Below are 25042 nucleotides of genomic sequence, written 5' to 3' on the forward strand. Positions count from 1 at the left end.
CAGAGTCTCTCTCTGTCGCCCAAGGCTGGAGTGCAGTGGCATGATATCGGCTCTCTACAACCTCCACTTCCCGTGTTCAACTGATTCTCCTGCCTCAGCCTCCTGAGTAGCTGTGATTACAGGCATGTGCCACCACGCCGGGCTAATTTTCCTATTTTTAGTAGAGATGAGGTTTCACCATGTTGGCCAGGTTGGTCTTGAACTCCTGACCTTGGGTGATCCACCTGCCTCAGCCTCCCAAAGTGCTGGGATTACAGGCGTGAGCCATGAGTCTCATATGACAAGTTCCCTTTTAAAATGTGTAAAACTCACAGATACCTTTGTCTGGAAAAATTGTTTTTTTGGTTTTTTGTTTTTTGAAACAGGGTTTCTATCACCTAGGCTGGGGTACAGTGGCAAAATCAAGGCTCACTACAGCCTTGACCTCCCAGGCTCAAGCAATCCTCCCACCTCAGCCTCCGGAGTAGCTGGAACTAGATCTACATGCCACCACCCCCAGCGATTTTTTTTTTCTTTTTTTTGTAGAGACAGGGTCTCACCATGTTGCCCAGACTGGTCTCGAACTCCTGGGCTCAAGCAATCCTGCCTTTGCCTCCCACATTGCTGGGTTAACAGGCATGAGCCACTGCACCCAGCCAGAAGATGTTATTAATAACATTTCCAGGAAATTTAACAGGTAATGTTTCATATGCTAAGAAGCAGGAATCACTTTGGGAGGCTGAGGTGGGAGGATTGTTTGAGGCGAGGAGGGCAACACTGCAAGTGCCCAGGCAACATAGCAAGACCTCGACGCTACCAAAAGTAAAAACCCAGCTGGATGTGAGGCTTGCTTGAGCCCAGGAGGGCAACACTGCAGTGAACCATGATCATGCCACGGTCCTCCAACCTGGGAACAGAGCAAGACTCCGTCTTAGAAAAACAAAACAAAACAACACAGAGGCTTGGCACGGTGGCTCATGCCTGTTATCTAGCACTTTGGGAGGCCGAGGCAGGCAGATCATGAGGTCAGGAGATCGAGACCATCCTAGCTAACACGGTGAAACCCCCTCTCTACTAAAAATACAAAAAATTAGCCGGGCGTGGTGGCGGCGCCTGTAGTCCCAGCTACTCGGGACGCTGAGGCAGGAGAATGGCGTGAACCCGGGAGGCAGAGCTTGCAGTGAGCCGAGATCGCGCCACTGCACTCCAGCCCGGGCGACAGAGCGAGACTCCGTCTCAAAAAAAAAAAAAAACACACAGAGAGGGCATAGGTGCTCAGTGTCATATAAATTAATACATTTTATTACTGAAACCCAGTTTTACTCTGCCAACTTTAAATTTTTTTCAGAAACATTAAAGAATATATTTTGTATGAGTTAAATATAGAAGTGCTACTGGCTGTTCCAGAGTTTTAGTTTTAAACTACTGTCAGTCATTCCTCGGTGGTCCCGTGCACCGTCTCCACACTGCAGGGAGGCCGGCTCTGGGCCCCGTGGAGTAATGGTGTTGTCTTAGCCCAGATCCTCCTGGACAAGTGCTTCGGTTCTTCCGTTTACTGGTAAAGTGTTGCAAACATAGTCTATGGAGTTTGTTCTATTTTGTCTGTTCTGTTTACGAAACTGTAACTTCATATAGGACTGCCTTAGGGCCAGAGTAAACTGTCAAGCTAAATAAAACATAAAACAGCAGGGACAGGCTGGGCGCGGTGGCTTCCAGCACTCTGGGAGGCTGAAGTGGGCGGATCATGAGGTCAGGAGATTGAGACTGTTCTCACTAACACGGTGAAAACCCATCTCTATTAAAAATACAGAAAACTAGCCGGGCGTGGTGGCAGGCACCTATAGTCCCAGCTACTTGGGAGGCTGAGGTTGGAGAATCACTTGAACCCGCAAGGCGGCGGTTGCCGTGAGCCAAGATCGCGCCACTGCACTCCAGCCTGGGCGACAGAGCAAGACTCTGTCTCAAAATAAAAAAATAAAAAAACACACATAAGGGACAGGGATGGTAAAACCCAAACTGCATGCTTTGGTTCAAGGTGTATGTAAAGCCAAAGTACCCTTCCATCTCCAGATAATCTCAAACTTCACCTGATCAGCCCTTGTGCTCCCCAGCCAGAGCTTGCCGAGCGTTCCAGAAACCAGAAACGCATGCTGGTCTCCGGAAGGCTGCTGAGAGCACCCCAGGAAAATCCCAGCACCAGCCTGAGTTCACTCGTGGTTCTGTTTGTCCACAGGTCCGCCAGGTGAGGAGGTCTGAAGTGGGCCAGCCGGGGTGGATATTCTATATAGAAATGACCACCTGTTCCTTGTCAAACCAGCCCTTTAAGTTACAGCGAAAAGGCCGGGCGCGGTGGCTCAAGCCTGTAATCCCAGCACTTTGGGAGGCCAAGACGGGCGGATCACGAGGTCAGGAGATCGAGACCATCTGGGCTAACCCGGTGAAACCCCGCCTCTGCTAAGAAAAAAATACAAAAAACTAGCCGGGCGAGGTGGCAGGCGCCTGTAGTCCCAGCTACTCGGGAGGCTGAGGCAGGAGAATGGCGTAAACCTGGGAGGCGGAGCTTGCAGTGAGCTGAGATCCGGCCACTGCACTCCAGCCTGGGAGACAGAGCGAGACTCCGTCTCAAAAAAAAAAAAAAAAAAGTTACAGCGAAAAGAAAGCCCTCCTCCTGCTCCACATCCACACTGAGCCTGGCGTCTGTGGCCCTGTCCTGGCATTTCAGAGGCTGGTCTGGAGACCTACCCTCATCCCCCTCAGCAGCTGGGCCACCAGCAGCCACATGCTGGCCTCTGCTGGCTTCTCTCTTCCTGGGGCTGCAGATCAGAGAAAGCAGCCCAGAGTGGGCACCAAGACACCCCAGGCTTTACTGGAGCCTCTTGGAGAGCCAGCCCCGTGCCTCAGTCCTGCCAGGATCCCTCCCTTCTGGCACTGCTACGGAAGCCGCCGCCCTCCTCCTCTGGCCTCTCTAGAGTCCATTCTCCTCCCAGCAGCCAGCCAGTAATGCTTTTACCACCGACTTTATTCGTCCTCAGCAACACTCGCCCTCAGACTCTCCAGCACTCCCTGCCCCCTCCCAACTGGCCACACCGATGGGGCTGGCCAGGCCTCTCTCTGGGCAGCCTCTTCTGTCCTGGGATGATTCGCTTGCCTTTGCTCCTACACCACATCTCTGAAGGCTTTAAAGTCCCTTTCCAAACTAATCATTTGGCCGGGTGCAGTGCCTCACGCCTGTGATCCCAGCACTTTGGGAAGCTGAGGTGGGAGGATCACTTGAGCCCAGGAGTTTGAGACCAGCCTTGGCAACATCTCTCCAAAAAATTTTAAAATGTTTGGGTCAAATCCTCTTTTCTATGAAGTTTGCCCTGCCTATGGCACCTCAGACTCTGTCTCCAAGGCCTCTCGTTGTCTTGCTCACCATGTGCCTTGTTGGCTGGGCTTGTTTTCGTTCTCTCCCTCAGTAGAATGGAAGCTCACTGAGGACAGGCATTGTTGTTTTCTAGGACACTGCCTAGCGCAGTGTGGTCCCTCAGCAAGTATCTGTTACAGGCCACTCCCTGTTATCCTACAGAAAATATCCTTCGTCTCCAGTCCCTTCATCCTCTGCAACCACACTGGCGGCTTCTCATCAATCCCCTCAAAACTTCTCATCCAGAAACCCTGACAGATCCTGGCTCTGTTGCCCAGGCTGGAGTGCAGTGGTGCAGTCTTGGTTCACTGCAACCTCTGTCTCCCACGTTCAAGCGATTCTCCTGCCTCAGCCTCCGGAGTAGCTGGAATTTCAGGTGCGTGCCACCATTCCCGGCTTTTTTTTTTTTTTGCATTTTTTAGTAGCGATTGGGTTTCACCATGTTGGCAAGGCTGGTGTTGAACTCCTGACCTCAAGTGATTGACCTCCCTCAGCTTCTCAAAGTGCTGGGATTACAGGCGTGAGCCACCACACCCAGCCAAGTAGAGTTTCTTTTAGGTGTTGGCAGAAAAGGCCAGGATGTGTCACTGATCACCGAGCCTCTTCCCTGTTAGCTGTGGCTGTCAAAATTCCAATGTGGTTCATGGGAAACTCCCGAGCAGCAGATCCACCACTGATGTGCTGAGAACCTACGACAGCCACAAGCCAGTGATAACCTGTCACCTAATGATAAGGCCTGATGGCATGAGACTGCTATCCTCAAGGGAGACTCCAGGTTCTGTCCAACAGGCATCAGGGAGCAGTTCAGCTGACAGTGGCTGGCTGGGAATGAAATGGTGAAGACACAACCATCTGATGACTGGCTGTATCCCAGGGACAAGCAAACATAGCATCCTGTTGGCTACATGGCACATTCAATTCAAAACTGGGAGACCAGGCCAGGTGCAGTGGCTCACATCTACAATCCCAGCACTTTGGGAGGCCGAGGCGGGCAGATCACCTGAGGTCAGGAGTTCAAGACCAGCCTGGCCAACATGGTGAAACCCCATCTCTACTAAAAACTATAAAAATTACCCATTCTTGGTGGCAGGCGCCGGTAATCCCAGCTACTTGGGAGAGTAGGCAGGAGAATCACTTGAACCCCAGAGACGGAGGTTGCAGTGGTGAGCCAAGAATGCACCATTGCACTCCAGCCTGGGCAACAAGAGTGAAACTCTGTCTCAAAAAATAAATAAATAAAAATAAAAGTGGGAGACCAGCCACAGACCAGCAAACCCTTTCTCGCTTCAAATAGCATATCATTCCCCTAAGGAATACTCCCTGGGACCAGAGACACCTCAAACTAGTTACTTTTAGGAATAGGCTGTAAATTGATGCCCAGAGATGATCCTTCTTTCTAGTAGCTGAACCCATATGATGTTTCTGAACCCTTGCCAGGGATGTTCAGGAAGGTCCCCAGGCCTCCGGCCAGTGTGCACAGCCCAGTAGCTAATGGACTTAGATAGGCAACATAGTAAAAAGGGGATTGGCTCATGACGAGGAAATGAAAGGGAACATGCCCCTTCGAGGGACTGGATCTAGGGACACAGGCCTGGCTCTGGGACGCTCATCTCCTGCCTTCTTTTCCACTCTGTGGGCCTGGTCCTCTTCAGCCATGGCTGGCTTCCTCGCCAGGTGGAAAGATGCTAACAGCTCTCTTCACAGTTCACCCTTCCAGCTCTGGGACCTGAAAGGCAAAGTCTCTTCTCCAAATACAAATCGAGAGGATGGACTTAACAGGTTTGACTTTCTGTTCCTGAGTTGATCAGTGTGGCTGTGAAGGCTGGGCCTGGGCCTGGTCCACATGGTCAGGAGCCATGAGGAGCTGCCTGGATACGTCTTGCTGAGCAGATCTCAATACAATCATCAACATGCTCAGCAGCCAAGCTGGCCCTCCATGGCCCCGTCACCGGATATTCATACCCCAGCCAGTCCCTCCACATCGTCCAAGGGTGGGTTTTGGTGACCAATTTGGCAGAGGTGACGGTCAATTCTGAGTTGAGGATAGAAAAGGCTGTGGCTCCTGCCCTCTGGTCACTGGCTCTGGGGAAGAGCCCACGGGACGAGGAGCTGAGGCCTCCTGGCAGCAGCTGCATGAGTTCTCCACCCTGGACGCGATGCAGGTCCTCCAGCACCGCTCAAGCTTCAGACGACCACAGCCCTGGCCATCAATCAGCTGGACTGCAAGCTCGTCCAGTCCAAGAGACTGAACGGTCCAGTCGAGCCACTCCCAGATTCCTGACCCTCAGAAACAGAGTGAGATAAGTATTTGTTGTTTTAAGTTGCCACGTTGGCGAACTTGGAATGCACTGCCCAGGGCCGTGGGGATTCCCGTCACGTGGAGAGGACACAGGCTGTCCCTTCCAGGTCCTTGAACACCTGTCCAAAGTCCCACACCCAACAGTCTAAAGAAACACTGAGGAATACATGATTATTTAGTCACGCTCAAATTCCTGTACAGGTTTCTTGCTAGCAGAAATGGACTTTCCGCCGGGTGTGGTGGCTCATGCCTGTAATCCCAGCACTCTGGGAGGCCGAGGCAGGCGGATCACCTGAGGTCCGGAGTTCGAGACCAGCCTGACCAACATGGAGAAACCCCGTCTCTACTGAAAATACAAAATTAGCCGGGTGTGGTGGCACGCGCCTATAATCCCAGCTACTCGGGCCTGAGGCAGGAGAATGGCTTGAACCCGGGAGGCAGAGGTGGTGGTGAGCCGAGATCATGCCATTGCACTCCAGCCCGGGCAACGAGCAAAACTCCATCTCAAAGAAAAAGAAAAAAAGATTGAAAGTTCATTTTTTTTTTCTTTTTTTTGAGAGAGTTTCGCTCGTTGCCCAGGCTGGAGTGCAATGGCGCGATCTCGGCTCACCACCTCCACCTCCCGGGTTCAAGCCATTCTCCTGCCTCAGCCCCGAGTAGCTGAGATTATAGAGGCGCGTGCCACCACATCCGGCTAATTTTGTATTTTCAGTAGAGACGGGGCTTCTCCATGTTGGTCAGGGTGGTCTCGAACTCCTGACCTGAGGTGATCCACCCGCCCCAGCCTCCCAGAGTGCTGGGATTACAGGCGTGAGCCACCGCGCCCAGGGTTTTTTTTTTTTTTTTTTGAGATGGAATCTCACTTTGTCGCCCAGGCTGGAGTGCAGTGGTGTGATCTTGGCTCACTGCAAGCTCTGCCTCCCAGGTTCAAGCAATTCTCCTGCCTCAGCTTCCCAACTAGCTGGGATTACAGGCGCCCGCCACCATACCCAGCTAATTTTCGTATTTTTAGTAGAGACGAGGTTTCACTATGTTGGCCAGGCTGGTCTCCAACTCCTGACCTCAGGTGATCCACCCACCTTGGCCTCCCAAAATGTTGGGATTATAGGCATGAGCCACCGCGCCCGGCCCCATCCTTTAAAGAAAAATTAAATCTGCTTGTACATGGGGTGAGTAAAGCCCAGTTAACAAGTAATATGAGAAGTAACTTTTCCCCAAGAAAGAGCTTCAGGAAGAAAATTTACTAAAGTTTACAGAGATGAACTTGTTTGTTTTCAAGCATTCCGCAAGGTAACATGTTTTATGTAAGACATCTTCATACTCAACACATACCTTATTGTCCTGCGGGGCTTTGCTTCAGCAGGAAGAGTCACCATGGGTGCAGCTTTGGCGGCAATCACGGGCGCAGCAGTACAGGAACTCTGGAGACCAACAGGCTAACTGCAAAAGCAAATGTGCTTCAAAAGATTTTTGTTGGCCAGGTGCGGTGGCTCATTCCTGTAATCCCAGCACTCTGGGAGGCCGAGACGGGCGGATCACAAGGTTAGGAGATCGAGACCATCCTGGCTAACACGGTGAAACCCTGTCTCTACTAAAAAATACAAAAAACTACCAGGTGAGGTGGCCGGCGCCTGTAGTCCCAGCTACTCAGGAGGCTGTGGCAGGCAAATGGCGGGAACCCGGGAAGCGGAGCTTGCAATGAGGTGAGATCCGGCCACTGCACTCCAGCCTGAGTGACAGAGCAAGACTCCGTCTCAAAAAAAAAAAAAGATTTTTAAGTTTAGTTACTGCCAAATTTGGAAAGAAGCAAATGTAATTATTTCTTCAGATAGTAATAAGGAAGCCTAGATCCCTTTTTTTTTTTTTTTTTTTTGACACAAGTCGGTCTGGTACAATGGCTCATGCCTGTCATGCCAGCTACTCGAGAGGCTGAAGCAGGAGAATCATTTGAACCTGGGAGGCAAAGCTGCAGTGAGCTGAGATTGCGCCACTGTACTCCAGCCTGGGCTACAGAGTGAGACCTTGTCTCAAAAAAAAAAAAGGACAGGGTCTCACTCATCACTTAGACTGGAGTACAGTGGCACGATCTTAACTCACTGCAGCCTCCACCTCCCAGGTTCAAGCGATTCTCATGCCTCAGCCTCCCGAGTAGCTGGGACTACAGGTGGGTTGCTACCACGCTTGGCTAATCTTTTTGTATTTTTAGTAGAGATAGTTTTACCATGTTGGCCAGCCTGGTCTTGAACTCCTGACCTCAAGTGATCCGCCTGCTGTGCCCTCCCAAAGTGCTGGGATTACAGGCATGGGCCTTAGCACCCAGCCAGAAGCCGAGAATTTTTTTTTTTTTTTTTTTTTTTTTTTTTGAGATAGAGTCTCTGCCTCCCAGGTTCAAGTGATTCTCCTGCCTCAGCCTCCCGAGTAGCTGGAACTACAGGCGCCCGCCACCACGCCCAGCTAATTTTTTCTATTTTTAGTAGAGACGGGGTTCCGCCATGTTAGCCAGGATGGCCTCAATCTCCTGACCTCATGATCCGCCAGCCTCAGCCTCTGAAAGTGCTGGGATCACAGGCATGAGCCACCGCCCCAGCCAGCCTAGATCTTAAAACCAAAAAAATCCCAAAGATCAACTTCTGTCTCCAGAATGTTAAATATTACTATTTGATAGATGAAGCAACTGAAGTTTGTAGAGCAGGTTGCCTGAAGTCCTTCAGCCAACAGCAGGAATAAGGGACAGAGCACAGGACGCTGCTGCATTAACAGGGAACAAAGGTATGGGGCCTCCTCTCTGCCCACCTTCCCTTCCCACAGCCCAGGGCTGCCCTAGGTGCTCCTGAGGCCTCCTCTCTGATGGGGCTAGAGCTGAGGGAACCTGGGGTTGGTAGCCATCCAGAGACCTAAGGCGTGCCCTGACCCAAACCAGGAGTCACCAAGAGACTGCCTCCCTAGAGAGCAGGCGGGGAAGGGAAGTCCAAGAGCAGAGTTCAGAGGGCTGAGGAGGGGTGACACGGAGGTACAAATGAGCAAGCAGCAGTTAGGAAGCACAGAAAGAACACACAGGGTGGAGAAGGGAAGGCGAACGTCCTGCTCTGCTGCAGGCTCTGAGGGCAAAGGCAGACCTGGGAGGCCGCTCTCCTACAGATCCTTCTTCTTGAAACCAAATCATGGACCCAAACAAAAAACCCCCAAACCATGGAGCACCCGAATCCTTAAACAAAACCCCTATTGCTTGAGGCTACATGAGCCTTTGCCGCCTGCCACTACAGCCGGGGCTGAAAGTGAGAGTCACGGTTCACCTGTAGGGCCTGGGACGCAGCCAGCCTTCAAAGCACGGTTGTTAAAGAGAGGAGTTTGAATAAATGCATCAATACTCTGTTCCCATACCCTCATTTCCCATGACATCCTAGTCATAACTCTGGATGCCAAGGCTTCCTGGCTTCTCAATTGCCCTCACACACATTTATTGCATTTTATCTTTATAACCACCCTGTGGGAAATCCAAGGCTGATATTAGCCTTGCTTTGCAGATAATTATCATCCCCATTTTACTGCTGAGAAGATTGAGGCTTGGGGAAGTTAACAACTTGCTTAAGGTCATAGGCTGAGAAGGACAGAACCCAGTGTTCTTTTCCCAGAGGAGGCCTCTTGCCAACACCCCACACTGCTTCTGATGAATTGCAGGAAACAATTTTAAATTATCTCAGACAATATTAATAGGACTACATCTTAAACTCTTCCCAAACACATCCAAATGTGTGGACTTTGAGTCACAAATCCTCAGCCGGGCGCGGTGGCTCACGCCTGTAATCTCAGCACTTTTGAGAAGCCGAGGCGGGCGGATCACGAGGTCAGGAGATTGAGACCATCCTGGTTAACACTGTGAAACCCCGTCTGTACTAAAAATAGAAAAAATTAGCCGGACTTGGTGGCAGGTGCCTGTAGTCTCAGCTACTCGGGAGGCTGAGGCAGGGGAATGGTGCGAACCCAGGAGGCGGAGCTTGCAGTGAGCCGAGATCATGCCACTGCACTCCAGCCTGGGCGACAGAGCAAGACTCCACCTCAAAAAAAAGAAAAGTCACAAATCCTCTGAACGCACAGGCATTGTGGAGCTCGGTCACTTCTTGGACACAAAAAACTCTTTTGGAAGTTTGGTTAGGTTGGTCACGGGACAAGGCTGGAGAGAGGGTGACAGCAGGACGATGGCGAGCTCTATAGCCCTCTGACCAAGTCCACCTGGGGCCTTTTTTTTTTTTTTTTTTTTTGAGACGGAGTCTCGCTCTGTCGCCCAGGCTGGAGTGCAGTGGCGCGATCAGCTCACTGCAAGCTCCGCCTCTCGGGTTCCTGCCATTCTCCTGCCTCAGCCTCCCGAGTAGCTGGGACTACAGGCGCCGCCACCTCGCCCGGCTAGTTTTTTTGTATTTTTAGTAGAGACGGGGTTTCACTGTGATAGCCAGGATGGTCTCGTCTCGATCTCCTGACCTCGTGATCGGCCCGCCTCGGCCTCCCGAAGTGCTGGGATTAAGCGGGGCGGGGCGGGGCGGGGCGTGAAACCGCGCCCGGCCCACCTAGTGTCTTTAAATCGGGAAAATAAAAGAATAGTGGAACAGGAAATGGCAAGGTTGGATTCATTGCGAAGGCAGACTGTACAATAAGAAGCAAAAGGAAAAGCGGTTCAGTTGTGAACATCAGTGTTAGCCCTGGGTTTGGGGGGAGGCCCTCCCCAGCCACGAGCACCTCTGCAGAGGCACCCGGCCCACTGGAGGGCTGAGGGCGGATAACCATGATACTGAAAACACTTTCCTGAGCGTTTCGGGGCTGCGGAAGAGGGAGGATTACACGCAGCCCACAGGCTTTGCAGTCTCGTCTGCAGTGGTGGAGTGAGTGCAGGTCCAGAAACCAACCAGACCGGCCCCGAAATTCTGCCTTAACTTCAGAGCTGTGATCCTGGGCAGGTTACTTCCAATGCTTCTGAACCCGTTTCCTTCCGTGTAAAACAGAGGCATTTGCTGCACAGGGTTGGATGACATGGGTGTTCGACACGGAACTAGGCACTCGGTGACGCTGGCTGTCGTTCTCAGCATCCATTGTTACGAATTTGGGGAATACAGAAAAGCATAAAAATAAATCGGTCACCCTCACGCTACCTCTGTGACAGACCGTCTAGTCTTTGCTTTTCCTACTCAACGAGCTTTCCAGTTCTTGGCGTCAGCTCTAGACCTAAGGCGGACCGAGGAAGGGGTGGGGGTGGCGGAGCAGCCCACGAGGGACCCTGCCCGGGCCCGGAGTGCAGACCCCGAGGAGAACAGCGCCTCTTCCCGGCTTCCCACGACGGGCTCGCGCAGCGCCCGGGGCAGGACCGAGGCCCGAAGCGCCTCCGAGGTGAGTCAGTCCGAGGGGACAGGACGGCGCGGTCCTAAGTCAGAGCTCCGCAGACGCCTGCCAGGCCGCTCCGCGCCTCCCGACCTTCCTCCTCCGGGGCTGCCCTTCCTGCGGCGGCTGCAACTCCAGTCCTCGTCCTCGGGAGGCTCAAGACGCAGGAAAACTGCCCCCTTCCTGTGCTCCTCAGCCCCGCAGGGGCCCTCCCGACCCGAAGCCTCCCGCGCCGCCCTCCTCAGCGCGGGCGTCTCCTCCCAGGCGGGATTCCGGCCCGCGGCGTCCGCCCTCGCCTGTAACCGAGCCCTGCGGGTGACGGAGGCTGCCCGGGCGGGAGGCCCCTCGGCCCCTCGGCGCGGGCGGAGCGCGACCACGCAGCCACGACCTGGCCAGTTATACACTCGCCAGGCCCCGGAAATACAAGGCCGGCGTCCAAAAAAAAAAGCCAGAGTATCCGCGGCCTCCTCGCAGACGCGCGCCCCACCGGGGCCTCAGGCAGCCGCAAGGGACGCGGGCTCGGGCCCGGAGTTGCGGCGGGGCGGAACCGTGAGGACCGCGCAGGCGCCTAGTCAGGCCCCGCCCACCCCCGCGCGCAGGCGCCCCGTGGCGCCCCGCGGACCGCGCAAGCGCGGCTTTCAGGCCAAGATGGCCGTGCTGCTGCTGCCCCGCGCCCTCCGCCGGGCTCCAGGCCCGGGTCCTGGGCGGCTGTGGGGCCCAGGCGCGGGCTGGAGTCCAGGGTTCCCCGCCGGGTCCTGGAGGGGGCGGCCGTACTTGGCCAGCAGGCCTCCGGGGGACCTCGCCGAGGCTGGACGCCGAGCCCTGCAGGTAAATCCACGCGGCGTCCGGGCTCCACCTCCCGCCCGGCTCTGCTCTGTACGGCCGCGCCCGGCGGGGCGGGGCGGGGCGGAGGCCTCCTGGCCCCTGCGGTGTGGGAGTCTACGCCTCTGGGCCCGCGGATCCTCCAGCTGCGGACCTCGGCGCGGAGCGACTGTTGGGGCCTGGGAGCGTGGGCGCCGGGCGGGCCGGGAAGAGGCGGGTCTGGGATCCGCGCAGTCCTCGGCGTGCGCTTTCCTAACCCTTTCGTTATGTGTGGATGTTCTCTACCTGTCTCCCTGTGGCGTTTTGTTTTTGTTTTTGTTTTCGGACAGAGTCTCGCTCTGTAGCCCAGGCTGGGGTGTAGTGGCCGGATCTCAGCTCATTGCAAGCTCCGCCTCCCGGGTTCACGCCATTCTCCTGCCTCAGCCTCCCGAGTGGCTGGGACTACAGGTGCCGCCACCTTGCCCGGCTAGTTTTTTTTATTTTTTAGTAGAGACGGGGTTTCACCATGTTGGCCAGGATGGTCTCGATCTCCTGACCTCGTGATCGGCCTGCCTCCGGCTCCCAAAGTGCTGGGATTACAGGCTTGAGCCACCGCGCCCGGCCCCCTGTGGCGTTTTAAAGTGGAATCCTGTAACGGTTTCCGGCGGAGCGGAGCGATAATTTACAGTCCGCGCCTGTGGATCGATTCCATCACCAGGAATTCCAGCGCCTTCCAGTTAGGGCGGTCACTGCCGAGTTGGGGGCCCAGAACGTTTCTGTGTGCGCAAAATGCCCTGTGGCTGCATGTTGCTGTTGTAATGTAGCTTGGCACGTTATTGATAGAAAGTCATTGAGCACCGCCTGTCGAGAGGTCTTGTTTCAGGTTCTGCTGAGGATAGGATAGCATCTCCTCCCGAAAACCAGACCCTGTGTCCTTGAGTTTTTGGGTCGATGTTTTCTTCTCTTAGCCCTCACCTAGGAGCTTAGCCCATACCTTTTAGGTTGTTATTTATTAGGTTATTTTTGAGACAGAGATCTCGATCTGTCTCCAGGCTGGAGTGCAGTGGTGCGATCTTGACTCACTGCAGCCTCCGCCTCCTGCATTCAAGCAGTTCTCCTGCCTTAGCCGCCGAGTAGCTGGGATTACAGGTGCGCGCCACCACACCCAGCTAATTTTTGTATTTTTAGTAGAGACAGGGTTTCACCATGTTGACAAGATGGTCTCGATCTCTTGACCTTGTGATCCGCCCGCCTCGGCCTCACAAAGTGCTGAGATTACAGGGCGTGAGCCATCGTGCCCGGCCATAAAACACATCTAAATGCGAAAATGTTTATCTTGAAAGGAGAACGCTGAAAGTATATACTTGTTAACTGGTTTAGTACCTGGAAATGTCCTACAAAGAGCCACTCTCCGGTGACAGCAGGAGCCCCGGGTCTGGGCAGCCACTGTGGGGCTTTGGAGAGCTGGGCCGCTCCCTTTTCCCTGCAGAAGCTTCAGGCCATTCAGTGTGTTTCATTTTCTTTCTTCCGTTTTTTTTTTTTTTTTTTTTTTTTTGGAGACAGAGTCTCACTGTGTCGCCCAGACTGGAGTGCAGTGGCCTGGTCATGGCTCACTGAAGCCTCTGCCTCCTGGGCCCAAGCGATCCTCCCACCTCAGCCTCCCAAAGTGCTGGGATTACAGACATGAGCCACCGAGCCTGGCCACTATCGTGATTTTTTGTTTATTTGTTTGTATTTTGAGAAGAGTCTCTCTTTGTCACCCAGGCTGCTCACTACAGCCTCCGCCTCCCGGGTTCAAGTGATTCTCCTGCCTCAGCTTCCCGAGTAGCTGAGATTACAGGCGTGCACCACCATGCCCGGCTAATTTTTGTGTGTTTACTAGAGATGGGGGTTCACCATGTTGGCCAGGCTGGTCTCGAACTCCTGACCTCAGGTGATCCACCTACCTTGGTCTCCCACAGTGCTGGGATTACAGACGTGAGCCACCATGCCTGGCCAATTACTGTGTTTTAACCTCTTTACTTGCTTTTGACATTTTGATGTTACCTAAAGCTTTGAAATATTGCTCAGAGTATTATTTCATATTTCAGGGCAATGTAGATACTACAAATATCTATTTAAACTTTTAAAACCGATGTTTAGTCTGCATTGCTTTGGTAATCTCTAATGTTAGTGTGACGTCCAGTGTTGGGTTTTTTTCAGAGCTTACAGTTGAGACTGCTCACCTCTACCTTTGAAGGGATCAACGGATTGTTGTTGAAACAACATTTAGTTCAGAATCCAGTCAGACTCTGGCAACTTTTAGGTATGTATCTGTTGAAAGAAGCAGCTGAGCATGACAGTGCACGCCTATAGCCTCAGCTGCTTGGGAGGCTGAGGCCAGAGTGTCGCTTGAGCCTAGGAGTTCAAGGCTGAGGCTGCCGCTGCACTCCAGCCTGGGTGACGGAGTGAGACTCTGTTTCTAAACAAAAAAATACAGAAGCGACAGGGCAGAGATTGTTTTTTTTTTTTTTAATTATTTTATTTTAGAGACGGAATCTCACCTTGTTGCACAGGTTGGAGTGCAGTGGTGTGATCAGAGCTCACTACAGCCTAGAACTCCTGGGCTCGAATGATCTTCCCCACTTTGCTTCTGCAGTAGCTAGCACTACAGGCGTGTACCGTCACACTCGGCTAATTATCTTTTGTAGAAATGAGGTTTCACTTTGTTGTCCAGGCCCAAAGGGACCTCTGTACTCCCTTAACCCGCAGTTGTAGAGCCTTGACCTCTAGGACTCGAGTGATCCTCCCACCTCAGCCTTCCCTAGAGCCAGGACTCCAGGCACAAACCACAGCGCCTAGCTAATTTTGGGGGGGTATATTTTTTTGTAGAGATGGGAGTTTGCCACGTTTCCCAGGCTGGTCTTGAACTCTTGGACTCAAGCGGTCAGCCTTCCTTGGCCTCCCAAAGTGTTGCGATTACAGGCGTGAGCCACCGCACCTGGCCAAGTTGTCCTTGTTTAAAAAAAATTCTGCTGTATTCCAGTAACTGGGCTGCTTGGAAAAGGTTTTTCATATTATCTAGTCAGCCACAAGAATGTTTACTAAGGATTTACAAAGTGGCTTCAGATGTTTTATATCCACACAATCACTAAAAATACCCTGCAAATAATTTGCTCTTCAATAAATCTTTAATGAAACCTCGTGACATTCTTTGGTCTCCCTTGACTTTAGGTTAAAGAACCTGAAGGATCGACACCTCTCACCTTTATTTATCGCTCCCCTTAATGGGGTTGGAGCAGGGAAAAAGTAAAATATTTCTACTCCTGACATTAAACAGCCTTGTGCCAACACATGGGTAGGGAGAGTGCTGTGCCCATTGACTGGCTGTGCGTCAGCAACCTGCCCATCTGCTGTCAGTGTTTAATGTCAGCCCATGGATGCCCGTGGCTGTAAACAGGAAGCACACGCTTCAGCCTTCTCAACACCTGAGGTTACGTGCAAGTGGCAACCAGGGTCATTTCATTGGTGAACCTGTTCATGTCTTTGTGAAGAAAGTTACATTTCAGGTCATGGTTGTGAAACTCTCCCTGTTTTTATTATTCTTTGAGACAGGGTCTTGCCCTGTTGCCCAGGCACAGTCTCTGCTCACTGCAGCCTCAACCTCCTGGGCGAAGGTGCTCCTCCCACCTCAACCTCCTGAGTAGCTGGGAGGTCAGGCATATGTCACTATGTACAGCTACATTTGTTATTGTTGTTGTTGTTGTTGTTGTTTGTTTTTTTGTTTTTTTGTTTTTTTGTTTTTGAGACGGAGTCTCGCTCTGTCGCCCAGGCTGAGTGCAGTGGCGCGATCTCTGCTCACTGCAAGCTCCGCCTCCCGGGTTCACATCATTCTCCGGCCTCAGCCTCCCGAGTAGCTGGGACTACAGGCGCCCTCCACCGCGCCCAGCTAATTTTTTGTACTTTTAGTAGAGACGGGGTTTCATCGTGTTAGCCAGGATGGTCTCGATCTCCTGACCTCGTGATTCGCCCGCCTCGGCCTCCCAAAGTGCTGGGATTACAGGCGTGAGCCACCGCGCCCGGCCCTGTTGTTTTTTAAGAGATGATATTTTGCCCATGTTGCCCTGGCTGGTTTTGAATTCCTGGGCTCAAGCCATCCTCCTCCATTGGCCTCCCAAAGTGCTGGGATTACAGGCGTGAGCCACTGCTCCTGGCCTCCTCCATTTGTAAACGCTGATTGTTCAGATTTTGGGCCAGGAGTGTCATACCAACCCCTCTTGGTGGTGGCTGGGCTGTTGCTGTTGCCACTTCTCTGGAAGCCACTTGTGAGTCAGAGTCTTGCTCTGTAACCCAGGCTGGAGTGCAGTGGTGCGATCTCAGCTCACTGCAACCTCCACCTCCCAGGTTCAAGCAATTCTGCCTCAGCCTCCTGAATAGCTGGGACTACAGGCGCCTGCCAGCACGTCCGGCTAATTTTTCTATTTTTAGTAGAGACAGGGTTTCACCCTCTTGGCAAGGCTGGTCTTGAACTCCTGACCTCATGATCCACCTGCCTCAGCCTCCCAAAGTGCTGGGATGACAGGCATGAGGTCCTGCGCCTGACCTGTTTTAAGTTATTTTAAAGCAACTTCATCTATTAAAGGGATTCGTGATATTTTCCCAAATTTGTGTTTATAACTACTTTTTGTTCCCTCCCATTAGCAATTTAAATAGCAAAGATAGTCAACTTCTTAAGTTAAAATAGTTTATTATTCTGTAATTAGGAAATACTGGACTAAGTGATATGGGGAATACTTTATTTCAAATTTATAAATCTTATGGATATAAGTAGGTTTTTCAGATGGTTTCTGTTTTGCTTTGTTTATTTAGGAGTACACTGTTCTTCTGTATGCCTCCCCTGTGGTTGCAAACCTCAATTGTTTAATCCTTTCTCTGTTTCTTATAGGTGGTACTTTCTATTTTAACACCTCAAGGATGAAGCAGAAGAATAAGGAGAAGGATAAGTCGAAGGGGAAGGCTCCTGAAGAGGACGAAGGTACATTCATCTAATATTCTTCAGTCGGTGACTCCCTCTGGCTGTCTTCACGTCTGTTCTCCTCTGAGCAAGGTGAAACCAGTCTGGAAAGTGGGGAGATGGGCCGGGTGCAGCGGCTCACACCTGTAATCGAAACGCTTTGGGAGGCCCAGGTGGAAGGATCACTTGAGTCCTATGCCACATAGCGAGACCCTGTCTCACTAAAAATTAAAATAAAAGGTCGAGTGCGGTGACTCATACCTGTAATCCCAGCACTTTGGGAGGCTGAGGCGGGCGGATCACCTTTAGCCTGGCCAACATGGCGAAACCCCATTTCTACTAAAAATACAAAATTAGCCAGGCATGATAGCGCACGCCTGTAATCCCAGCTACTTGGGAAGCTGAGGCAGGAGAATTGCTTGAACCCAGGAGGTAGAGGTTGCTATGAGCCGAGATCACACCACTGCACTCCAGCCTGAGCAACAAGAGCAAAACTCTGTTTCAAAAAAAAAAAAAAGAAAGAAAATTTAAATTTAAAAAGACCCTATTTACACAAAAAGGAAAAAAAAATAATTGACGAGGCATGGTGGTGTGTGCACTTGTAGTCGTAGCTACTCAGGAGGTAGGAGGATCGCTTGAGCCCAGGAGTTGGAGGCTCAGCTTCAGATTCACAGCACCAAGGGGCATCAGGGTGGAAGTCAGCTTCAGGAATGCTTTGCTTTTGGATCCTTGAGGCGTCTCGCTGGAAATCAGCGTTGGCAGATGGACGCCCTGCGCAGCAGAGCTCATCTTTCTAGAAAGACACCTGACCTTTGAAGGAGAGTGAGGAACTGTCCTACGGACTTTTATTTTCCCGTGTTGATTTTCAGGAAAGCTTTCAGGATGTGGAAATGATGGTTCGGCTACTGGGTGATGGGATGATTATTGTGAATTTGAGTTTAGCAGGAGTTTGTTTCAGGAGTGACGTCCTGGTTAGTTGATTTGGGGTGAGACGCTGCATTTGCCAAGGCCAGGGACAGCTTTACTCTGTGCGAGAGGAGCTCTGACTCCCTGCTGGTCTCTCGAGGGGAGGTCATAACTGCGGGAAGGGACACCAGTGTTCTCAGGTGGATTCAGTTTAGGTGTTTCTGGCTTTAGGCTCATCTTCAGCATACTATTGGTTTTACAGTGTCAGTGCCTACAGCCACTCAGAACTATCTTTTAAAAGACTTCTGCATCTTCATACGAAATTGTTTTGAATTGATTTCAGAGCTCTTCCCCTGTATTCTTCAGCATTTCAATAAAGTGTGTCCTTTGACTTTTTTTTTTTTTTTTTTGGCCAGAGTCTCACTCTGTTGCCCAGGCTAGAGTGCAATGGTACGATCTTGGCTGAATGCAGCCTCTGCCTCCCGGGTTCAAGCCATTCTCCTGCCTCAGCCTCCCAAGTAACTGGGACTACAGGCGCCCGCAACCACACCCGGCTAATTTTTTGTATTTTTAGTAGAGACAGGGTTTCACCGTGTTAGCCAGGATGGTCTCAATCTCCTGACCTCGTGATCTGCCTGCCTCGGCCTCCCAAAGTGCTGGGATGACGGGTGTGAGCCACCTTGCCTGGCCAAGTGATTGTCTTACGTTTATTCTATTTTGGGTTGAACTGTGGTTTGCTTTGAGAAAATAATGTCTATTAAATTTGCATTAGAGGATAATTGTTTACCGAGCCAAATAATGTTTCTTGTGAGAACCTATTCTGGGTTCCCCTGGGCCTTCTGCTGTGGTTGCAGGGGGAGTTGGTTTGTGTGGGTTTTCAGGACTGTTGACTACATCAGACACGCACAGTTCCGGCCCTTGGACAGGCCTTCATCATGGTGGGATGCTGAACTGCATCGGGTCTGTTCACGTGAAGATTCTTTTGCCACCTCCTTAAATGAAAGAACCGTACTGAATGTGGCTTAGCAACAGCTTTGCCAGCTGTGCAGGATGATTGTAAGTAGTGGTTACCCAAAAAGTAGAGAAGTAGTTGCTTGGAATACCACTCACTGATAATGCGGGTGAATCTGGACGGAATTATGCTGAGTGAAAAAAGGCAGACCCCAAAGATCACATTCCGTATGGTTTTCAGTTTTTTATAGAGCGTTCTCTAAAGACAAAAATTAAAGAGATGGAACACAGATTCGTGGTTGCTAGCAGCTAAGGATGGGGAGGGAGACAGCCCAGGGGAGCCTGTGGCTGGACTGTTGCCTGCCTGGGCTGTGCTGAGCACATAAGCATGCACACCGCACATGTGTCCCGGGACGACCCCAGGGAGCTTGGCGGGCTGTCGTGGTGGGAGAGCCCAGCTGTGATGCTCCTCATAGTTTTGCAAGATGGAACCACTGGGAGCAGGTGGACAAGGTACTGCTCTGTGTCATTTCTTTCTTATTTCTTTCTTTCTTTCTTTTTTTTTTTTTGAGACGGGGTCTCCCTGTCACCTAGGCTGGAGTGCAGTGGCTCAATCTCTGCTCACTGCAACCTCCACCTCCTGGGTTCAAGCAATTCTTCTGCCTCAGCCTCCTGAAGAGCTGGGATTACAGGCACGCACCACCACACTCAGCTAATTTTGTTTGCTTTTAGTAGAGATGGGGTTTCACCATGTTGGCCAGGCTGCTCTCGAACTCCTGACCTTGTGATCTGCCCGCCTTGGCCCTCCCAAAGTGCTGGGATTACAGGCGTGAGGCACCATGCTGGCAGCAGTTCCTAACATTTTCACAGAGCTGCTTGTGGAAAACGCCCCCTTTCCTGTGAAGTGTGAATGCCTCAAGGTGGAGCCCCTGTCCCAGAGGCCTCTCGTCTATCAGGGTCAGGTGTGGCGCTTGGGGCTGCTGCCTTCAGGGTCGGTTTCGGAGTGGGATAAGCCTGGTGTGGCCCCTGTGGCTGCTTCCTTGGGACTCAGTAGTATCAACCTTTTTTTTTTTTTTTTTTTTTTTTGGATGTAGAGTCTTGCTCTGTCGCCCAGGCTGGAGTGCAGTGGCGTGATCTCGGCTCACTGCAAGCTCTGCCTCTCGGGTTTACGCCATTCTCCTGCCTCAGCCTCCCGAGTAGCTGGGACTACAGATGCCCGCCACCACGCCCGGCTAATTTTTTTTGTATTTTTAGTAGAGACAGGGTTTCACCGTGTTAGCTAGGATGGTCTCGATCTCCTGACCTCATGCTCTGCCCGTCTCAGCCTCCCAAAGTGCTGGGATTACAGGTGTGAGCCACCGCGCCCGGCTGTCAGCTGTTTGTTTTTAGATGACTGAGATGAGTCCTGTGATCATAATATCTAATTGTCAACAATTGACTTTTTTTTCCTCAAAGAGGGATTTTGGCAACAAAACTTGCCAGTCGTCGTGAAGGCCGCCGTCCAGGAGGTGTGCATGAGGCTCAGGAGGCATGTGCGTTTCTTGAGCGCCTTGGCGGCGGCACTGCCTCAGAAACACAGGCAGCAGGTGCTGAGGTCACACCGCCCCGTTCTCTGTGAGCTGGCAGCTCATCTAAGCGTCCTGAATAACCGTCCCTGAAGCACGCAGGAGGAAGGTGCCTGCAGTGCTGACTGCACAGGCACAAATGGCCACAACATTGGAAGCGTGGCAGCAAGAGGTGCGTCAGGCAGCTCAGTGGAAGGGACGTGCTGGAGGTTTGGGCTGAACAGAAGTTGAGGACTTCATGGGAAGGAGTCTTCCAGGCAGAGGAAGTGCCTTTATGCCTAGTGTGCTTTTGTTTGTTTGTTTGTTTTGAGATGGAGTTTCACTCTTTGTTGCCCAGGCTGGAGTGAAGTGGCACAATCTCAGCTCACTGCAACCTCCGCCCGCCAGGTTTAAGCGATTCTCCTGCCTCAGCCTCCCTAGTAGCTGGGCTTGCGGTCGTGTGCCACCACGCCTGGCTAATTTTTGTAGTTTTAGTAGAGATGGGGTTTCACCATGTTGGCCAGGCTGGTGTTGAACTCCTGACCTCAGGTGATCCACCCACCTCAGCCTCCCAAAGTACTGGGATGACAGCCCCAGCTAAGTTGTTTTCTTTTGTTTGTTTGTTTGTTTGTTTCCCTGTAGAGATGGGTTTTCGCCATGTTGCCCTGCTGGTTTCTAACTCCTGGACTCAAGTGATCCACCTGTCTCGACTCCCACAGTGCTGGGATGACAGGCATGAGCCACCGCGCCTGGCCCAAATTTCTTAAGGTTCATTTCCTTAAAGTTTCAGAAGTAGGATTTCTGAATTAAAGAAACGAAATACTATGTACGGCACTTGGTACATCCTGCCAGGCAGTTACCAGACAGGGTTGTGCTGGTTTACACCACCCCAGAACGTGAGCAAGGCCTGTGTGTAGACCTTCTTTGGCCTGGCTCTCGAGGCATCGCCTGTGTGTGCTCATGGAGCATGTGGATTTTCCCTGCGTTGCCTTCGCTTGTGGCTGGAAGAGGGTTCTCTGTGCTCCTGTGTCCTGGGTGCTGGCTTGGCCTCCTTCCTGCCACTGAGGAGGCCACGGAGGCCAGAGAGGACTCGCTGAACAGCGAAACGATTGGAACCTAAGGAGCTTCAGAAAAAGGTGTCATGATGGGGCTAGGCTCTCCTGAGGGCTGTGTGGCCTCAGAGTCTTGTTGAGCAGATCCTGCTCCCTGCTGCAGTGGGACTAAGAGCCAGCCTGTGTCACACACCTGTGGATTAACACGCCTGGCTGACCCTCGCTGGAGAAGGGCTACATGTTTGTGATGAAAGCAGAAGTGTTTACTGTCGACCAAATCCAAGCTGTCATTTTACTTTTACTGGAAATTCTCTGGCCGGGTGCGGTGGCTTACACCTATAATCCCAGCATTTTGGGAGGCCGAGGTGGGAGGATCACCTGAGCTCAGTCGTTTGAGACTGGCTTGGGCAACAGTGTGAGACCTCATCTTCTACTAAAATTTTAAAAATTAGCCAGGCGCAGTGGCGTGCACCTGTAGTCCCAGCTACTCGGGAGGCTGAGGTCGGAGGATCACTTGAGCCCAGGAGGTCGAGGCTGCAGTGAGCCCAGGTAGGCTCATGGAGCACTGTGGGTTTCTCCTGCAGTGCACCACCACTGTCCAGCCTGGGTGACAGTGAGACCCCATCTCAACAAAAATAAAAAAGAGAAGAAAATGGAACACTGTTGATATGATCACAGAGCTTCTGAAGGAGCAGCGCTGGTCGTGATTCCGGATCATCCTTCCGGGGCAGCTAGAGGAGCTGCTGGGAAGTGTTTCTCACAGTTTCCCAGGGCGCCCCGTGTTTCTAGTAGAAAACACAGTTGGTAATTAAGTATTGGAAGTAGATAGTTTCTAATAATTAGACACTCTGAGAACATAAATTTGCTCTCTGAGGCCGGGCGCGGGGGCTCATGCCTGTAATCGCAGCACTTTGGGAGGCCGAGGCAGGTGAATCACGAGGTCAGGAGATTGGGACCATCCTGGCTAACACAGTGAAATCCCGTCTCTACTAAAAGTACAAAAAATTAGCCAGGCATGGTGGTGGGCGCCTGTAGTCCCAACTACTGGGGAGGCTGAGGCAGGAGAATGACATGAACCCGGGAGGCGGAGCTTGCAGTGAGCTGAAATCACACCACCGCACTCCAGCCTGGGCGAGAGTGAGACTCCGTCTCAAAAATAATAATAATAATAGGCCGGGCATGGTGGCTCATGCCTGTAATCCCAGCACTTTGGAAGGACGAGGCGAGTGGATCACGAGGTCAGGAGTTCAAGACCATCCTGGCTAACACGGTGAAACCCCGTCTCTACTAAAATAATACAAAAAAAATTAACCAGGCGTGGTGGCGGGCGCCTGTAGTCCCAGCTACTTGGGAGGCTGAGGCAGGAGAATGGCGTGAACCCGGGAGGCGGAGCTTGCAGTGAGCTGAAATCACACCACTGCACTCCAGCCTGGGCAACAGAGCAAGACTCTGTCTCAAAAATAATAATAATAATAGTAATAAAATACAGGCCAGGCGCGGTGGCTCACGCCTTGTAGTCTACTTATCCCCATACTAGTAATGATCAAAACCATTACCTTGCTCATTCAACCAGTAGCCCTGGCTGTACGCCTAACTGCCAACATTACAGCTGGTCACCTACTAATGCACCTGATTGGAAGCGCCGTACTAACACTACTAACTATCAGCCCCCCCGCTGCCTTGCTGGTCTCCATGCTCCTAATACTACTTACCATCCTAGAGATCGCAGTTGCTTTAATTCAAGCCTATGTTTTCACGCTTCTAGTTAGCCTCTACTTGCATAACAACAGCTAATGACTCACCAATCCCATGCTTATCACATAGTCAAACCCAGCCCCTGACCACTAGCAGGAGCTCTATCAGCCCTCCTAATAACATCTGGCTTAACCATATGGTTTCACTTCTACTCTACCACTCTATTAATACTAGGCCTACTAACCACAACACTAACCCTACACCAATGATGACGTGACATTGTACGAGAAAGTACCTATCAGGGACATCACACGCTATCCGTTCAAAAAAACCTTCGATATGGAATAGTCTTATTCATTATCTCAGAGATCTTCTTCACCGGCTTCTTCTGGGCATTTTACCACTCAAGCCTCGCCCCAACCCCTTATTTAGGAGGTCACTGACCACCAACAGGTATTATCCCCTTAAATCCTCTAGAAGTACCCCTTCTAAATACCTCTGTATTATTGGCATCAGGAGTCACAATTACTTGAGCTCACCACAGCCTTATAAACAACAACCGAAAACAAACAATCCAGGCCCTACTCATTACAATCCTACTAGGCACCTACTTCACCCTATTACAAATTTCAGAGTACTTTGAAGCACCCTTCACCATTTCCGATGGTATTTATGGTTCAACATTCTTCATCGCTACGGGCTTCCACGGACTTCACGTCATCACTGGATCCACTTTCCTCCTTGTCTGTCTCATCCGCCAACTATTGTACCACTTCACATCAAGCCACCACTTTGGCTTTGAAGCCGCCGCTTGATACTGACACTTCGTAGATGTTGTCTGATTACTCCTCTATATCTCTATTTATTGATGAGGGTCCTACTCTTTTAGTATAATCAGTACAATTGACTTCCAATCAATCAGCTTTGACAATATTCAAAAAGGAGTAATCAATCTAGTACTAGCCCTAACGATCAACACCCTTTTAACCTCACTACTAATCATCATCATATTCTGATTACCTCAACTTAACTCCTATGTAGAAAAAACAAACCCCTATGAATGCGGCTTTGATCCACTAAACCCCGCTCGCATTCCATTTTCAATAAAATTTTTCCTAGTCGCCATTACTTTTCTACTATTCGACTTAGAAATTGCCCTGCTATTGTCCCTGCCATGGGCTCTCCAAACAACAAACCTCCCAATAATAATTAAATCATCTATTACACTTATCATCATCCTAACCCTCAGCTTAGCCTATGAATGAACCCAAAAAGGACTAGATTGAGCCGAATTGGTAAGTAGTTTAAACAAAACAAATGATTTCGACTCATTAAATTATGATTATCATACTAACCAAGTGCCACCTATCTTCATAAACATTATACGAGCATTCACCATCTCACTCCTAGGTATGCTAGTTTATCGCTCACACCTAATAGCCTCCCTCCTCTGCCTAGAGGGGATAATAATATCACTCTTCATCATAGCCACCCTTATAGCCTCAAACACACACTCCTCCTTAACCAATATTATACCAATCATCCTGCTGGTATTTGCTGCTTGTGAAACAGCAGTAGGCCTTGCCCTACTAATCTCAATCTCCAATACATATGGTCTAGATCACATTCACAACCTAAACCTACTTCAATGTTAAAAATAATTATTCCAACAATCATACTACTACCAATAACATGACTTTCTAAAAATAATATAATCTGAATTAACTTAACTACACACAGCCTAATCATTAGCCTTATTCCTTTGTTGTTTTTTAACCAAGCCAATAGCAACCTCCTCAATCACTCAACCTACCTATCCTCTGATCCACTAACAACACCTCTTCTAACACTAACCGCCTGACTTCTACCTCTCATAACCATAGCTAGCCAATACCACCTATGCAATGAACCCCCCTCACAAAAAAAGCTCTGCCTTTCTATAATAGTTTTCCTTCAAATTACTCTAATTCTAACATTCATGGCCACAGAGTTGATCCTATTCTATATCTTATTTGAAACTACTCTTATTCCTACTCTAATTATTATTAC

At 51.0% G+C, this 25042-nt stretch overlaps 1 protein-coding gene and 1 long non-coding RNA gene across 5 annotated transcripts in view; one reads left to right on the top strand and one right to left on the bottom strand.

Moving 5' to 3' along the window:
• Positions 1-1254: 1254 nt before the first annotated feature.
• Positions 1255-11604, bottom strand: LOC140711718 (uncharacterized). The gene is made up of 2 exons (XR_012093020.1): positions 7017-11604; positions 1255-5668 (listed from the first exon to the last, which is right to left on the bottom strand). It is a non-coding gene; the product is annotated as an uncharacterized lncRNA (long non-coding RNA).
• A 61-nt stretch (positions 11605-11665) lies between these two features.
• The window catches only part of SPG7 (SPG7 matrix AAA peptidase subunit, paraplegin), a 53822-nt gene continuing 40445 nt past the window's right edge, over positions 11666-25042 (top strand). For 2 of the 4 annotated variants that reach the window (XM_038008120.2, XM_038008119.2), the window contains exons 1-3: positions 11669-11879; positions 14055-14157; positions 16777-16866. In XM_038008120.2, coding sequence (XP_037864048.2) covers positions 11700-11879; positions 14055-14157; positions 16777-16866 — 373 coding nt within the window. In that variant the 5' untranslated portion in view covers positions 11669-11699. Of the gene's footprint in view, positions 11880-14054; positions 14158-16776; positions 16867-25042 lie in introns of all 4 variants that reach the window. The other 2 variants (XM_038008122.2, XM_038008121.2) reach the window with 2 other exon arrangements.

This window comes from Chlorocebus sabaeus, chromosome 5 (assembly GCF_047675955.1).
Source record: "Chlorocebus sabaeus isolate Y175 chromosome 5, mChlSab1.0.hap1, whole genome shotgun sequence".
In the NCBI taxonomy this organism is placed as follows: domain Eukaryota; kingdom Metazoa; phylum Chordata; class Mammalia; order Primates; family Cercopithecidae; genus Chlorocebus; species Chlorocebus sabaeus.